This window comes from Neodiprion fabricii, chromosome 1 (assembly GCF_021155785.1).
Source record: "Neodiprion fabricii isolate iyNeoFabr1 chromosome 1, iyNeoFabr1.1, whole genome shotgun sequence".
Lineage (NCBI taxonomy): Eukaryota > Metazoa > Arthropoda > Insecta > Hymenoptera > Diprionidae > Neodiprion > Neodiprion fabricii.
In genome coordinates, this window is record NC_060239.1 from 5,759,422 (window position 1) to 5,778,300 (window position 18,879).

The 18,879-nt window shown below is 40.2% G+C and overlaps 1 protein-coding gene across 12 annotated transcripts in view; it reads right to left on the reverse strand.

Moving 5' to 3' along the window:
• LOC124184853 (serine/threonine-protein phosphatase 2B catalytic subunit 2-like) overlaps positions 1 to 18,879 on the reverse strand; it is a 108,271-nt gene that overhangs the window by 37,100 nt on the left and 52,292 nt on the right. For all 12 annotated transcript variants that reach the window (XR_006871270.1, XM_046574995.1, XM_046575069.1 and 9 more), the window contains 2 exons: positions 7,952 to 8,076; positions 1,108 to 1,219 (listed from right to left, as the gene is read on the reverse strand). Coding sequence is in view for 11 of the 12 variants with exons in the window: in XM_046574995.1 (XP_046430951.1) it covers positions 1,108 to 1,219; positions 7,952 to 8,076 (237 nt within the window). In the remaining variant the exon portion in view is untranslated. The remainder of the gene's footprint in view (positions 1 to 1,107; positions 1,220 to 7,951; positions 8,077 to 18,879) is intronic.

Consider the following 18,879-nt stretch of genomic DNA (forward strand, 5'->3'; position numbering starts at 1 on the left):
GAAAATGTTTCAAGCTGTGCCACTTTGTTGAAAAATTAAATAATTAACGACCCTGCCACGAATTATTTGTTGTTATAGAACTGGCAGGAATTATCTCTGATGTAAATTTATCTTTTCATTTTTCAATCTTTTTTTTTTTTTTTTTCAAACATTTCCCAGATGACATGATTATTGAGTCTTAGTCGTATAATTGCCACTCACTGAAGTGATTTAATGTCACATATAATACGAATCTCTACTGTAGGTAATAGTAAAAATATGTCCTCCGAAATTCAAGGTTTTAAAACACTTACTTTACGGATAGCTTGCGCTTTTTCTAAGTAACGACGAATGTAAACTTTTTTTGATCTAGAAAACAAAAAAAACTTCAAGCGGCATGTACCTCGTTTAATTACTTATATTTGACGCCCGATACGTCTGTAAAATAAGGGATAAATTTAAGAACCAAAGCAGTAATCATACCCTCTGAACGTCATAATTTATAATAACAATATTGACGAATAAATATTACAGGACCGAATTCACAGGTATTAAAATGATTGAATAACGTCTCTTTCGCGAAGAGATCAACTTTGTTCCTTGAATTCCGTTAATTAGTCGTAAGAAAACGATTCGATACAACTTGAACTTTGGCTTAGGCATCGTTTTCTTCTTCATCTTTATCATGCCGTCAGTTTGTTATAATTTTTATAATTATTATCATTCTCACCATCGTGAAACATGTTTAAATGAAAATCCTTTGTTTCTCTTTTTTTCTGTTTTGTTCTCTCAAAAAGACTGGAGAAAAATTTTAAACCGTAAAAGATGCATCGTGTAGACGGCGGGGGGTGTTATTCGTTGTTTTGAAAAATTCGCGTACGATTTCTTCTCTTTCTCACCCTGCACCCCTGCCGACGGGCCTTTCTTATCGGATCAAGCACAAAGAAAATTGGGTAAATAAAAAGTAAAGTTTTCAGCAGCGAGGCAGCTGAGGGTAGAAAGCAAGAAGCCGGTGAATTTCCTAACTCTGGGCGATATTGAAGCTTGGAGAAATCGGCGAAGGAGCTCGACGATATCGATTTCCGGTGTTAAATATGCGTTTAAACAGTGCAGGACGAGGCTACTTACACTCCTGTTTGAATGTGAAGTATTCCGTTAGATGCCGGCACTCGTGATTTCCTCTGAGAAGAAATAGTGTGGTGGGGTGGCAAAGTTTCAATGCCCACAGGTACAATACGCACTGAAACAGAAACGGCAGAGTGCCAGGTTTACAAACAATTCGTTATTACGTACTCGATTTTACTTCATCGTTAATTCAATCGTTGTAAATAACATTACGACAAATCGCTGGAGTTTTCGAAAACTGAACAATCAAATTTCTACGCATACGAGTTTAATACTCGCGTACGTATGTATGAAGAATACATTATTTACAGACCGACGTTTGAGATCTGATCGATCCGCACGATCCTGCCAAAAGCACACTTCGTGCTTTATGCTCGATGTTGTTCCGTTCACGGATCAAAGACGAAACTCTCGTGCAGCCTACGGTATTACCCGAGGGTTAAAACCCCGTGCAAATCCCTGCACGCCCTAAATAGTAACACGCGGCGAAGGGCGGAGGAACGGGGAAGATCTAAGGCTTAGTCTATAGGTGTTATCATCACTTTGTACACACACTTCCGACCATCTACATAATACACACGGATTGTACCTATAGGTAGCTGCGTACGAAACACTTTCTTGTTTGCCGTAATTCAAGTTCCCGATCTTGATGGAAAATAACGCGTTTACAAACGTTTCGTTCGGTGGATCAAATTTCTTGGCACTGCTAATCGCGCTGGATTTTACAATTCGCTTTGTGCTGTTGCGATAACCGTCAGCTTGACATCAATACCTAAGCCAACTGGCAGTTCCACTGTACCTAAGTAAACGTACAATTATTTACAGAAAAGAAGAGAATAGGAAACGCGGAAAGAAGCCAGATTTTCACTTTGTGTTGAAATTATCGAGGAGTGAGGAAGAATCGGTTAGGTAGTGCAGTTTATCGGTGACGTAACGAAGCATTAAACTTGTATAATTTATCGGTCCACGATGACGATTTTGAGTCTTTTGAGAGGTAAGTAGATCAAGAGTTTGAAAAATGTCATACGAGTTCAACGTTTTTTTTCTTATGCGATAATTTACCGAATTTTAATCGCGGATTGCAATCTCAAATTAAAAATGCAACGTGTAAACGTTTTTAAATCCCGTCAGTCGATGAGAAGCATATGTGCAAAAGTTATAGGATTCGATAACGCTGCGAAGTATGTTGTAAAAAAGCTTGAAAGTACTCGAGCGTATTTAATTAACGTCGCCTGTGCTTCGCTAAAGCGCGGCAAACGATTCTCTCCACGTACGTTGGCTACCTGGGCGGACTTGGATTTGCAAAGGCGAGCAGCGAACACACTCGTGTGTTTGGCAAACGGTCGGGCGGTAAGGATCGACCTCAATTCACATTAAACAAAACCGCCTCCGCACTAAATTCTTGCTGCAACTCGAGTCGATTTATCGTTTGGCAAAGGGGGAGGCAGCCAGTCGAGTCCCGGGCCGTTAGAACGTCCGTCGCTAATGTCGGCCCGTTATTCATTTCGCCTTTTACAGCCCCGAAACGGCGCACGCGTCGCGACGCCTTGTTAATCGGGATTTACGGATTCCGGAGTTCCGCTGCCGCTCCGGGCGAGACGTAGAAATTCGTTTCTACAAACGTGCACGTGATATGCGAAGGAAATTGCAAGGACGCGAAAAATTCGCGCGTCTATTTCGTAGTCGTACAAATATTATGCAGAGCTAGCGCGGTTTTTACTCAGTTATTCATTTTTTTTTTCCCCTCTTCACCCTACAAAAGTGAAATCGCAACGGCGCGGCGAGCCCCTGATCGTGTATCGGGAAACCCAGCGAAATCGAGAAGACTTCCGGCACCGCCTTCTCAAAGCTTCCGGAATCCATCATTCTTTCCTCCGCACCTTCGCCTATCGCTTTAACAACATACCGGTCAAGACGGGCGCGATCTTACAGGAAGGGCTGTTATATTACACGTACGTACGTATATTTCAACACTTATCTTTACGCGCTCACGATCCGGCGTGGTACTTGGTCCGCATTTTCGTTGTGCTTCTTTCTCTGAACCGCGGGAGAGATTCAACACAGCCGAATATGCCAGAGGATCGGGATCCAAACGATCGAACTCTGATCGAACGCGAGCGAAAAGTTGCCGATCCGTAATGTGATTTTTATCAATTCTAATCACAGTGGCCTCTGGTCAGGCTGAACTAAGAAGACGGGGAAAAGTCGAGGAATCGATAGATTAGGCAAGGAAGTTTTTGACGGTATGGAAGGACCAAAATTTTATGAGAATATTTTTTTTTTTTTTTTTTTGTGACATGTTTGGTTCCGTGAACAATTAAATGGATCATAAACGGATTTCTGAAAGCCAATTGATTTGGAACTTTATTTATTGAATTTTTATGCTGTAGATAAATAGTTTAATAAATTCTTGGAAAGATACTGTTTCTTTACACAACATTTTGATTTCAGTTTTTTTTTTCTCCCCGACAGTATTTTCTTGACGTTTTATCATTATTTCAGACCATTTTTTATACTTGAGTCTATAGAGAAATGTACCCACTGTAATTTGTTATATTTTTCATTGTTAGGAAACATCGATCACCCGAGCTTCTGACTTCGCGATGCGTAGTGAGAATATTCAGGTGGCAGGTATTTTATGTCTGAAAAGCTCACTATTTTAAAAACCTTGAATTAAAATCGATACGCGTACAATTTAGAATAAATTTCAAGTAAATACAGAGCTTTTGAAACATGAGCATGTTTTCCTTTAATACTGTTCATTCGAATTTTAAACGACCCTAATAAGGTTGTAGCGAAATAACGATTTTTTCAAAAAATGCATCCTCACGGTACGTTAGCTACGAACTTTGACCTAATTATCATACATTTTTCCTCTTTTTCTTCTTCTCTTTTGTCCAATCGTTGAATTGATCTCGAATCAATTAATAACGGAACGTAAAGAAACTTTCGGAGTTCCACGTTGAGTTGTGTGTCCGCCATAGGAGGGAAAATCAAGATAAAGAAATTCAGCTCAAGCGGAAGAATATACGAGGCGTGATATAATCCATAAATCGTTAATGTGAAAATATTTGCAAAATTCGTCGTGGCGGAGTTGGAAGAAAGTCGAGAGATCGAAGAATTGGCGAAAAGTGGGAGAAGCGTTAGATTTTCCGTCAAGTTTCTTCGTTTTCCGCGATTCTATCCACTCGTGCAATATTCAGTTCGATTTGCGCCAAAGGCACACAAACCTCGCTGTTTCCCTCCACTTTGTTCAGCTCAAAGCCCAACAAGCTCGAGGTTTCGCTTCTGCGTAGCTACGCGTCTATATAGAGTTTCAGACGAACCTGCCACACGCGTGTACATATTTTACAACGCTCTTCCAGAACTTTTACCGGCTTGGTTTCGTTTCGTTCGGTTGCGCTCTGCAAGCTCAGGTAGGTCGTCGACTGGTTGCACGGCAGCTGTGCGAACGTGACGGTGTAGATTTCGCCCAAACTACCCGACGGGAGTATTTTTAAGCTGTGCGATCTTTTTGCCCGCATCTTTTATCCCTTAAAGCTTGGTCTGTGTGCGTATCATTGAAACAACGAAGAAAGAAAGAAGAAATTGAGCAAATTTTCCTCGCTCAGTATCGAAATTTTATTTTTAATTGCAACGATATTGCTGCATTCCACTTTTTTCCCCCGTAAGGAAGTTGGGTGATCGGTTGGCAGGAAATCGTTACTCTTCGGTAATTTTACTACGAAATACTGTCATACGTTGGGTATTTAACAAATTGTTGTATATACGAGGTAGGTAAACGTATCTTTGAAAATTGATGATATCGGAATTAGAATGAAAAGGCGAAATATTATCGCTGCATCCCTTCAAACCGCTTCAAAATTGTCGATGATCTGGTAGATTTGTTCGATTTTATCTCTACGGTCGGTCATTTTATTCGAAAGAATATATTCTAGAAATTCAATGAAACGCAGTCCTGTTTCCTTTGTCCTGTTGATATCAGTAAGTAATGAATTCAGTAAATTTTACAATATTGCACCGATATTGAAATCGTAGAGCGGAAACGAGCGAATGTACTAGATTTTTAATTTAAATCGACTTGAAACGAAGCATTGATATCCAAGCTCTCGTTTACAACTCCGGTATTTTTTTTTTTATGTATTTCTAAAGAGCTCCTCGTTGTTTACGAATATATGTATAGCAATTCGTTATATACTCGATGTGCGACCTCCTCGTAATTCTCGTAAAATTGATAAAAAAAGAACCGAGTCAGCAAGTCGAACAATTATTCTCTAATTGCAGACTGATCGTGAACTGGAAGACAGAATATAACGAACGACGAAGTTTGAAAGTCTCTCCCGTTGAATTTCTTGCCGACCCGTAATTAGCAACAACGTTTCAATCTCAGCTGTAATGAAAACGTGAGACTGCAATTATATGAATGACTTATGCATAATTCTTCGGGTGAAAAAGTTGTTCCAAACCGCTTTTCTTTCCAAGACGACCCGAGATTCAGGCTTCAATTAATATCAGCAAATTGTTGTAGTTTCTATAATCGAAACTTGTGCTTTTCTTTCCCCTGCCCCCGAATAAGAGAAAAGTTTAGATAAGTCTTTTTGCGCCAACTCGTGTTTTTGACGTTCACATTCAATTCCCGCCACACCGCGTGACAGGGTCACAGCATCAACCGACCTCGGTGAAAATGTCTGTCTGAATTTGGCGCAGGCTGGTGAACGTCGTGCAAAAGTAATTAATCAAAAGTGCTCGAAGCTTGTTACACGCGCGAGGCCAAATTTTATGCGGATAAGATTGTGTGCGTACGTGCGGGAGAAAGAGAGGGAGAGAGAAAGAGAGATGAAGTAGCTATAAACCGGATACAAAGATCGTGAAAAAGTTTGTCTGTGACTCAAGTCAAGGAAAATATGTTTGTCGAGCTCAATCGTAACCTTTTATTGTTTTTGTTTTTTTTATTTTTGTTCGTTATACATCGATAAAAAATTAACTCTTTCGAATGAATTTTTGTCGTTTCGTCATTGCGCTATCGGCAAATAATGAAGACAACTGGTCTCAGTTTATATCGATCGCGGTCTATTTGCGATGCGGAAAAAGGAGAGGCTGTTTTTGCGCTTGATTACGAATTCCGGGGATTTTTCACCGTTCTGTAGAGCGAATCAACCGCGAGAAGTTGGCAAACGGTGAATTGTCCCCTTTCTCATCCTTTACCACGCCACCTTGTCGAACGAACCCCAAAATTTACGCGGTCAATTGACTGTCCCGCAGCCTGGCATCCGCCTTTCGTTATCTCCTCTGTCAATTATTATTGCCCTCCGGATTCGCCCTCTTTCTATACATATATTTTCTGAAATGAAATCATACCTGTCGATAGATTACGTTATGAGCGACTTTGGAACTTAGCGTTGGTTGATAAACGTTGATCCGAACCGAATTTCGAATTTCTTATAATTTTGGTAAAGAAATTCAAAGGCCATTCGTTATCGGTGGATTTTAGGAATTGAGAAGGAATTGAAAATTGCTGCTTTGCCAAAAATTTACTCATAGAAAGACGAAAATGGTAGGGAAAAAAATCTGCTCAAACTTGCCTGTGGCTGGGCAAGAAACATCGCTTTTGATATCCAATTAGTCGAACGAATGTACCTCATACGCAAAGTTTCGAAGCGAAAGCCGGTGGCTTTGTTTATCAATTTTCAACCCTCCGGTATTTATACTTCTTCTTTTTCTTATTCGTTCGTTAGACTCTCTTCAATAAACTTTTCTCTTTAATAAAACTCTCGGCACTAATTATAACTTTCAACTGCATCTGTGTAAAATATTTATTTCAACACAAGAATATAACGAACAATTATTATAACTCGACTCTGTTTTTCCGAGCTCTGGTAGAAAATGTTATTCCCTATATTTCAAGGCCTTTGATTAGTCGAGAAATTGCCCATTTCATCGTACGAATGATAATGCTGCGAATAATAATAACTTATGGAGTAAAAAACGAAAAAATGAATCAAGAATACACCAGAGACGCGGAAGCAAAGAACGGGAAACAATCCGCTATCATCGCCTATGAAAATGGACGAATGTATGGTTTACGAAGAGTACGAAGAAGACGCGTAAGGAAGGAAACTAATCAAACAGCTTTTTCGACTGCAGCGATGAGGTGAAGGAGGAGGAGGAGGAAAGGTTCCTCGGCTATAAAGGGAGAAAAGCGCAAACTTTGGTGGGTTCACCGTTAAGCCGGAGGAAATGTTCTTTCTGAAATACGAACTCGTAAGATATTACGATATATAGGCGGAGCGGGGAAATCCTCAAAGTTTGTTTCGAGGGTCGATGGAGGCAGGCGTTGGAGCCTGATAGGGATCCTCGCCACAGTAGGTATCTACCCTTTGCTAATGTACCGCTGCACAATTTCAACTTATTCACGAATAATTACGAAAAGAACAATCGGGTCGTTTCCTCGCTTCCTCCGATTTTCGCATCTCGCGCGGCCTGCCGTGCGTGTGATGAAAGAATCATGTTGAAGTTGGTAAGGTTATCGTACAACGATTCATGCTGAGGGAAAACTGTTATTTCGCGATTTTGGAATTGTTTGAAATTCGGTAAATCGTGGTAAAAGTAAACGTAAAAAAAAGTAAGAAAGTTTAAAAATCATTGCAAAGTTAAGCGAATAGCGATTTTTCCCCAATGTTTCGTTACGATAACGATACTGACTTCAACCTCGTAAAAAATAATCTCGAATCTCAATATCACCTTTTCACGTCCGTCTCGTGTATGTTTAATAATTATGTATAAATGTGTTAAATAATCTAAATCTGTTTGTCGGCGTAACTGCGGCGTTAAACAATTAGGCACTCACCTCGATACTGAAGTAACCTCTATCTACGTAATCGCCGAGGAATAGGTATTTCGTCGAAGCAGGAGGTCCTCCGACTTCAAATAATTTCATCAAATCGTAAAATTGACCGTGGATGTCGCCGCAAACTGAAACCAAAAATTTCACACACACACATAATTTCGTAGCAATTATCAATATCGTCGATTTATCGTTAATTCAAACTCGTAATTTACTCGTTTTTACATCCCATTTATCATGAAACGTTTTCATTGGTCGGATTTCAAAATTTCCATTTCCTTATTGTCATTCATTTTCAGGTTCGAAAAAATTAAATACTGCGCTTCTTCGCCAAACGATACGAAATCAGATATCGGTAAAATCTTCGCAGCCTTACAGCTGTTTCACCTTGCACATTCCTTGATCTAATTTATTTGTATAATTTTAATCGCAGCACGACTCTCAGCCCAATGTTTGCGGTATAATAATAAAGGATCGCGTGCAGCGTATGTATATATATACACATACATACACACTTGCGCACGCATCCTAGATATTGCGTAATCTACTTAACGGCGTGCCTGACCTTGGCCTCGAATCACTTATCAATTTATTTTTTCCTGAATTTTCTTTCTCTCTTATTCCTCGCCAAACTTTGACGGCTACGCCTAGCTGCGTGAAATCGTGCTATTTGATATCGCCGCTGCATGAACCTCTATATCGATCCGTGCGAAATTAATATTCTGCAGCAATTTTCCGTAAAGCCTTGGCAATTTCCCACTCTTCCGCGTTCGTTATTGCGTGCGGAATTCCTTCCGAATCCGAGACGTCGAATCCCAACAGCAGGAATATTCTTTTCCTTTATCTTTATTCACGACGGTTCAGGCGATCGAATTACCGAAGAAGAGAAGAGAAGAAAAAAAAGATTGTGTGAGTAACGAATCGACGATAAGGTAAAAAAAAAAGAAAAATCTTTGCCAATCTGTGCTTACAAAGTTGACACCATGCGCCAGGTATGTACACGTACATGTACGTACATGTCGGATGTATGGCTCATCTTTGCATTGTATACGTAGGAAATACGCGTATTATCGCTGTTACAAGACACGTACGCGGCTATAATTTGCGAAACGTGTAAATCGATACCTTCCGTCGTGAGAGGATGAATGTCAATAATTTGTATAAACGTAAAAGTAAATGACGCGTGTAACGTAAAACGTATTAAAGGTGATGTAGGATGATGAATAAAGCATAATGGTGTAACGTTCGCGCGATGAGAGGTGCCGGAGAATAGAGCGAGTCGCGATGATATATCGGGCGCCGTCGTCTCGTTAATTGGACGTCGCGACGCCTTGCAGGCGCCTCTATTACCCTTCGCGCGCAGTTATGCTTCTATCCACGGGCAAAAATTCCCACCTTTCCCGGCGAGCCTACGCTCGACGATTTCCTTTTCCACGTTTTCTACACCCTTTTCTATCCCGTCAACCGCGAGCGAATCGTCAAAGTTTCACTGCACGAACGAGTAGGTATGACATGATAATAATTCATGCGAAACTTGACAAATGTCGGACGGCTTGAAATTCTGTTACACAATAATGCATCTTTTATATGCATAAGTTATACACATTCGGGGTGTCTACGGTCAACGACGTGTCAAATTCCCTGACATTTCCCGGTTTCCCAGACGGAAGCAGACATTTTCCAAGATTCATTTCGATCTAACTTTACTAACAAACTCACTTTTCTTCATGCAGATTAGTTAATACTTAGACATCAGATGTCTCCGTCGTAAGTTAAGATAGTCCAATTCTTCTTTCAGTTCAATTTTGCTTGAACTCAATTTGTGAAAAATGTATCGATAAGCGATCCAATTTTAAGAAACTAACGGATGATTAGAATCAGCCATTCTTTCGAAACAATCGAGGTAGAAACATCGATCTGAGAGTATTAACTGTTTTTAGTGCCAGTTTATCTTTTTCATAAATTTTACACAATGCTCAACATCGATTTATTAATTCCATATTTTTCGCCCCTTATACCATTTTCACACATGCTCCCTCAATTGTTTCACAGAGAGTAATTTTCCACATTTCAACGAATCGTACATTAGTGAGGAAGAAAATACAAAAATTCCGTAAAATTAGCTCGTTGCGACGAAAAATTGATTTAGAAATATCGAATTTGCAAAGTTTGGTTTTAGTCGGCTTTGACACTTGTTGAAACGTAGCAGAAAGTTCAACGGAAGATAATCAATCTTTTTTTCGTTCTTTCTTTCTTTTCGCTTCAACGTTGTCGCTAGTACCACGAACCAAGCGTTCGCACATCGGCTAGAGGCGAAGAAGCATATTTCGCAGAATTAGCGAGAGTTAAAAAAACCATTTTAAAGTCGACACTCGATCTCTCGCCTGCAGATTATAAGACGGCTCTTAATTGCACGGGTAATTCAATTACGGCCTGGGCTTGTCTTTCTTTATTGAGAAAACTGTGTAAGATAAAAGTTGGCTGAACCTCGTATACGGTTGATATTACTTGACTTTTCACGTATATCGTAGATACCCAGCAGTTTCCATTACATCTGTAATTATCATTGCGTGCAACCCGTAAGTCCTTATTATGCGCAAATATACCTAGATATAGAAGTTCCAATCAGCCCGACGTATAGTTTGTCCTTGTGATTATTCTCCCGAGTAATAACGATAAAGTACGCTAAATATGCACGATTGTGTGGATGCCGCAGAATTTGCCATGGAAAAAAAGAAAGACGGAGAGAGAGAGAGAGAGAGAGATAGAGAGAAATAGCTGCACGAGTGCAAAATTCTCGACTTTTATACACCCAACTCGAGCAGTCGCATCTCTCGTCGTCGAAACGACGTCGTTCCAAAGACTCGTAACCGGAAGAAACGAGCTGCGATATTTCGTTTTCGAAGATAATATTGTTCCTACGGAATTGGATCGTTCGTCGTTCTCACCGCGTTTGCCGGGATTGAAAGTGGGAAACGCACTTGACGACTACCGAATCATAAACCGATGTGCAAGCCGCGTCGAATCGCCTTCGTGTAATATAACTCGAGGCTTCTTCTTCGTGGCTGTGATCGATCCTTTCCAAGCGAAAAAACGAAGTTGAGATTTTTTAAACGCACAACCTTTTTTTAGTCAGACAATCGGTCCCATTGATCGGATCCCTAAATTTAACATCCGAGTTTAATCCTCCTCTGCGAATATCCTGCTTAAAATGCGACGCGCACATTGACGAGCCTCGTAAAAATCAAGGACAGACCGATCGCCTGTTTCGCAATCAGATTCGAGAGCGACTTCTCGAAATCGGGACCGAGTATGCGGTATAAGGCAATCGTCGGAGAGTCTCCTAGGCGAAGTAAGCCTAATCGCACGTGCCGCAAGCCTAGCTAATTGAACGCTAATCCTTAGCTTACACGACCGCTCCTCACCGTTTCAGTTTCCGCGGAGGTCGGAAGCTTTGGAATTCCATTGTGCGCCCCAACCGTACACAAGCGTCTCGTTATAATCTGGAAACCGTTGCTCTGATTGGCCGCTCGATCAGACGCATCTACACTACTCGCGATTAGGCGAGGGATGCACGGTACGTCATTTCGTCGAAAGCTCTGAAAGCTCTGCTGCTTTTGCACTTTTATATCGTAAGAAATACGAACGCTGTTTTTGACAATTCAAAGTCAGACGAGAGGATGCAAAATGTGGGACGAGGTTGACGATTATATGCATGAATGAACAATGAAAAACTCTTCAGATACAGTTCTCAACAATCAACCGGAGACTTGATATTACAAGCGTGGCTCTTCTTTGAGACATAAATTAATATTACGTTTGATGTAAGCATTAGAAAAAAAATTGCTTGCGATTTTTTATGAATTGAAAAAAAAAATTCTTTTTAAGCGAATAATCAACTGATCGCGATTTTCCGTATAACGCAGAACGCTCATCTTCTACAGAATATTTCACTTAACCTAAACAAACTTTTCGGGAGGCGCTATGGTTAAAAATTGCAAATTATTTCTTAGGAAACACCCTTAATATACGTATAGACTCGATTTAAAAACGCTCAGATTTCGCTATACCTATACCTGAAACTCGTATACATGAACGTCAATTAGCAACGGATGAAAATAAACGAGAAATAAAATGCGGACGTGACGCCGTCTGCCCTTTGCGCTAATTCTAACGCATACAAATAACCGTAATACGTGCAGACATATACCTGTGATGCGAAGTTGCACGCACACAGCATCCGGTGGATGTCCAAAGTAATTATTAACCAGGCAAACTCGGTGCTGATACACAAATGCGCGTATATATATATATATATATATCATATACACATACCTATATACATATACGTATGTCCATGTGTGCGGATAATCGTTTATTTACGCTGCGCGATCGCGTACACACTACAAACAGACTATATTTCTACAAGGGACGACTTCCTCGTCATAAATTACCTACCGGCAATAAACAACATTTTCTATCTCGCTGCAACAAACCGATTCGCTTGATCATTATCTCACAATAAAATACTTCCGTATATAATTTACATAGTTTTTCTGTATGAATTTGATATCAAATGACGAATTCTTACGTAACGCGTGGTAATAAAAGAGTGATAAAATTATTGGAATACGATTCGTGTGAAATATTTACCGGACATCGTGATACTGTCAACATTGTATATAATTCTTACAAAGATAATCTAGAAAAAAGTCATCCGTGTTTTACTGGTTATGTTTCTTTTTTTTCTTTTTTTTTTTTTTCCTCCCAAGTTTTAGATAAACTTCGGGTTGTAATATTTATTTAATTAAATTATACCGAGAGATACGAATCAAATTTTCAAAACAACCAACATACCGTGTTTGCGAGGGGATGATTATCATTTGCTTCGAAAGAGATTGCGATAAACGAAATCGGCGTATTGAGGTTAATATCGCGTTGACGAAAGGTAGCCGACCTAGGGAAGAAATTTTCTCCGCTCATTCAAAACGAACAGCCAAACGGAAGATTTCGGGGAGAAATTTAGTCGAACGGTGGTGAAGAAATGTTGGTAAATATTACAAATATCGTTGGGAAGTTAGTTCGGAGGTAATCCGAAGAGATCAAAAGATCGAGAGATCAAAAGATCGTTTCTTGCAATTCCAGCTTAGGTATAAATATAAGTTAGGTATATCTATAGTCGGCGAGGGAACGTGCAAGAACGCTTTTAACTTTACGCTCCGGCGAATTTGCCCGAGGAATTTGCGACATTTTATCAATCGTTTGTTTCCTCGTTTAATATTCGTCAAACAGGCTGCGGAAATATTCCCAAGCTTTTCTTTATTTCTCGGTATTATTATCATTGTTTTTGTTATTTTTTTATTATCTTGGAGAAAATTATCTATACGCATACTTGGTAATTTTATTTCCTTCTTATTCACGATTTTTCCAAACTTTGTTTCCGAGTTTCGTTAACTTTGCATCAGATTTGCGCAGCGATTATAACGGTATAATGTGTCCTCACCTGCAATTATACAGTCTTGTTCCGTTTTATACGCACTGGTGAATATGTATCATAAAATTGTATGTATGCAAAGTATAATACACCACCTTTAACCACCGACGCTCTGGGGAAAAAGGTTTTTTTCAACGACAATTCAGACGCTTTTCTCTAAAGCCGCGAATTCGCCGGGTATAAACATCAGGATCTTTTTTACTTTTTATTTCGAAAAAAAATATTTTTTTTAAATAGGAGCGACGACCGCCTACGCCTTAATTATACTAAAATTTGTTTCCCGACGGGTTTTCCGCTGCTAACAAGCCGCGAAAAAGCGACGCTTTTTTTCACCGTATTCTTACAAACTCGTTCGGCTCTTACCTGGCATCGTATTATTAGCCGTAATCACGGACGAGTGTTTTGAATATAGATTTACACCGACTAATAAAATGCATCATGCCGTTTTACACAGTTGGGGTAGAATTTTTTGGCGTCCGATTATATTAACGTTTTAATAACCGGCTGAGATGATAGAAGAAAGATGAACGGAAGTTGGCCGGATTTTCACCGAATTTCGGAGTAATTAAGAAGGATGAAAATTCGATTACCGCTTTTACAGGAACAACGGAGCGTGACCGGATTATACGATTGACCGGATCGAACAAAAATCGCATTCGTATGTTCCGAGAGAGAGTGTGAGAAGGCCGCTGATTAATCAGCGTATAATTTATATGCCGCGTATTTTCACTTCGCAACCCATTTACCCCCCCCGGGTTCCCATTTTTTCAAAATTCCGAGCACTGCCGCTGTTTTGCCTCCGAAGCCATGCAGGGACGGATGCCTGCCGCACCGGCGTAAACCTCCAGGAATGTTTAATTATTCAGTATCCATTTAACAACTCCGCGGGAGACCCACGGAATCCCCTCGGGCCCGGTAAATACCCGGGAAAACCGGGGGAACCGGCCGAAACTGTGCAGCGTCTATGAAGGCACAGGTAAAATACGTACATATATGTATATAATTATACATACATATACATATATATATATATATACGTATATATGTATATGTGTGTACACATATGTAGTGTGTGGATTGCGTGAATGAAACATTGACACTTGTCTATATAATCATACGCCATGCATATGGATAGGGACTCAAGACCCTCCGCACCCTTATCTGTGTTACAAGATTACTACCGCGGTTAGTGTAAATTATTGGAAAACAAGGAATTTCGGGGTTTCTCGCATCTCGAAAATATACGGTATTATTTTATACGTGCAGATTAGGGTGGTTCTTATTTTTGTCGTGTTGGAATTTTTTCGCGATCACCCCCCACCCCAAAAAGTAATCAACATGTATAGCAAAAAATTTGTCTAAATCACCGAATTTCTTCGATAACTATGGTACACCCTACCAAGCAGTTCAGGTTTTACATGGAAAAATTCATGCATTTGAAATTTAAAAAAAAAATCAACTGTTTATTACTTTGAAAATAGATAGCGTAAAAAAAATTACTTGTGGTTATTTTGTAGGAAATGCAACGCTCTGCAAAAAAGATCTGTTGTAAAACTTTCATAAATCTAATATTTATTACGTTATCAGCGAAGAACTGTCTTCATTTTTTCGCTAATAACGTGATGAATATTATATCAACCAAAATTTTAAGAGAGATCTTTTTTGTAGAGCATTAAATTTCTTATGGAATAGATGAAGGAATTGTTTTTTATAATCTACAGTTTTGATGTGATTAACAGTTTTTTGGAAAAAAAAATTCAGTACGTGTTACAGATCTCTTTGATTATGATCAGTTTTAGGTACGTACTATGTTTTATCGTAACTTGTACTACCTGCGACAATTTGTCGTGTAAATATTTACTCCAACTGTAAACAAACAGATCTAAATGTTGCAATAACCAGAAAATCTCGAATCGACAATCTAAATCACACTATTAACAGGTACTTGTGTAAATCGTTCTTGTAACTAAAAAAATATCTGCATTTTTCACCCTCGCATTATCGACGCTGAATTCCCCCACACCTTTCTCTCTCACCTCTGTTCTCTTTCCTTTTCTGTTTGTCGTGCAAAGCTTGGAAGCGCAGGCCTTGTACACGCTATATTCAAGCCCCTGATATATCGGATAATGAGAGCCAGGTGCGCCTTTTTTGCATTCGCATTAACTTGTCGTGATTAGCCATTATAATTTCAACCCTTATCCGTGCAACCCTCCGTACGTATTGTAGATATACATACATACGTACACAATTCGCGTTATCTCCGAGGCTAGCCTGCCTCGACCCTGATTGACCCGGGTTGACCTCGGCTCGTTTTTCACTTCGGTAGGTAGTACACAACGCCGCCAGGGCTGCCCAGAGCAAATTTCGCATCGCGATTTGTGCCAACTTTTATTTTCTCTCACATGTTTTTACTCTTTCTTTTATTTTCTTCTTTTTTTATTCTTTTTTTTTCGACGAGTTTCAAGTTCTCAACGCTGTAATATGACGATGAATGCTCGGGGAAAATCGTTGATCCGCGACTGTATGTAATTTTATACATATATATGTGTTATACTCGTATTTTGATAACACGGTAACTTCTTAAAAGTCATTATAAAGTTGGAAAATAGTGTTGTTTTTTTTTTCGTTTTTTTCCTATTCCAAAGTTTTGCCACCATATTCTGCTGAAAAGAATTTTGCTGCCTCTTTGTCACGTCGTTTTTAAAACGCTGATTGTACCGTGTGTGTGTGTGTTTTTTTTTTTCTTCCTTTAAAGATAAAAAAGAAGAAAAAAAAGACACCGAAATTTGAAGTTCATCAGGTTTGCTCAAACGGACAAAATAGTAAAGAATTTTCTTAACTAGCGATTGTAATACCGAGAGGGAAAAATTTCTCGGTGGAAAAGCTTATCGCACCTTTAATACAAGGTACAAGTTGCGAGCAATTGCACGGCGATAGCAAGCATCAAAGCTGCGCGGGGAGACGGTAGGAAGCGTAATTTGTTTCAAGCAGCCGTCTGACGAAGAGGATAGACTAGGTGGTGGTAAGGTTAATCGAAAATCGATCAGGAATTGATTAGCCATAATCTCTATATCGATGGCAGCGCCATTCTGAGGTGTTTTTTTTTCTTTTTTTTTTTTTCTCTCTTATCATTTCATTGCCCCCCCTCCTCACCCCAACCTCCGCAATAAGCCGGCCGATAGTTTTCCGCGACTTTAACCGTCTGACTTTCATTGATAATTGACGACGTTAAACGAGCGTTTCTACAGACCGAGTCAGAGGTTAGCCAAGGGCGTTAAAACCTGATCGGAGAATTATTTCTTCGCTTCGAATTCCATCTTTTACCCGCCGTTCTCACCGCGGCTCAATCAGATCGCCGAGTTATTATACAATCAGGAAAGTATTGGTACATAGTCTTTGTTAAACGTACCTACTTTTGCTCTCTGTGTGAGATGGCCGGGAATTTTTTTAACGAGAAAATTTGGTAAAATTAGAAAGAAAAAATTATCCTATAACAGTGAGCGTGTTGTTAGTTCGATTTAACTGACGCACAATGGTTTTTACAATCGATGTTGAAGTTTACAATTGATTTTTTGCCCGTTGTGAATATTAAAAGGAATACATAAAATTGTATGAAAAGCATCGATGATCCGCGTCACTCCCGCGAATTCGCCGGGGTTTAAAATTAAGCTTGTAAAAGCGGGGAGGCGTAAAGCTCGATTCGCAGTCGGCGGAGGTGGTCCTGTGCCTTTGATTTTTTCTGAAAAGCCTTTCAGTGTCGGAACCCGCTGTAACCTCGACAATGAGATAGAATGAGAGCCGGCGGAGGAAGTCGCAACTTAAACGGCAATTGAGAACAACCGTTTCTCATTTGGCGCACGTTCGTTAGCGAATGCAATTAGGCGAAGGAATCCGACCCCGTCCTCGAAGCGATTCTCCCCTCTTACCCCGCCTCGAATTAGACTCTCAACTCGACTCGAGGCTCGGTTTTGGGGAGGCACGGAGATTTTGGGAACGATGATTAAACCTGCGAATCCCCCGGCGGGACGGAATCGTGCAAATTCATCCCGGCGCGTACCAAGGTACACGGATACACGGGTGTCTGCGTGAAAAATTCACCATCCATCGCCTAGAAATCTCGGCGAATTGCGCGACGAGCAACGGCCGTGACACGGCTGGATCGTCGACTATTTCCGCGTCTCTTGATGCCGGGTCTTTAGTCATTGTCAGGATGTAAGGAAACAGGGTAGAACAATGCGCGTACGCTTTGGTCGTACAGGCTTGATATTTTGTCCTTTAATGTTCATGTTGTTATTTTTGCAACTTTCGATCGGACAAATTGGCATTTTCAGCGAACAGAATGTACGGAAATAAACAAGTAAGCTCGAGTCGCTTATATTTACGTGACTTTTGTGACGTCGTATTGGATTTGCGCGGGCTGAGCGAAAATCGGTCCTCAGTTCTGACACGCCTTGTTTCCGTACGTAGTGATCATTGTCTGCGAACCGAGATGCCATTCGATCGAGGATATCGTACGTTGTAAATTCAACAGTTGAGAATTAATTTTTCTAACGAATCGAGCTCGAATTTAGGTAAGTATTCATACGTTCTTTAAATTCGCCAGCGAATAAGGTATTCGGATAACCGAAAACATTGCGAATCAATGATTGAAATCGCGCGGTAGCACTGAATTAAAAGTAGACGCGGGAAGCCACGGAAGCCATGAAAATCACTGTGATTATAATTAGTCTTGCGATGAGCGCATATGGTTTTTAAACAACATCGACGTCGAGTATTTTCTATGCATTGATTTCTATCTTACCTATCATTGTATCTGTTTCGTTTACTTTTTGTTTACCTGCAAGTCATTTTCGTTGATTGCCGACGATATTCACGGAGTGACTTGTTATGACTTCCCGCTATTCGACCCGATTCGGAAATCACTGAAAACGATCGTTCGGAACGCTGGGAAATAATCAAAAATCGGAGGGTTAACTATGCGGAAATCAGTATGAAAATCACTCGGTACACAGAAAATAAGGGAAAAGGCTGACGCTGTTGGCAAGAATCCAAGAATCAATAGAAATCACTCGCAATTGATGTCGATTAATTTTAAATAATTCAAGTAAACCACAATAATACGACATTCCGCATAGTTATCAATTGTCGCTCTCCGCCTTCCGCAGCGCAAGAATATTCGCTCGGTTTCTCGCCCACGCTTAAATTCCCGTTTTACCGCAAATATACGCGAATTTTCCCCAGCGACGGATATTCGGTAGGCACATCACACGAGACGCCTCTCATAATCCCCCCCCCCCCCCCCCCCCCCCCCCTCACCCCGGCATTTGGTATTTTCCACAAGTTCGTTCTCCTTGCCGGCTTCCATCTCTCTCTTTCACTCTCTCCCTCTCTCTCTCTCTCTCTCTCTCTTCGTAAGTATAAAGTGAAATTTTCATCC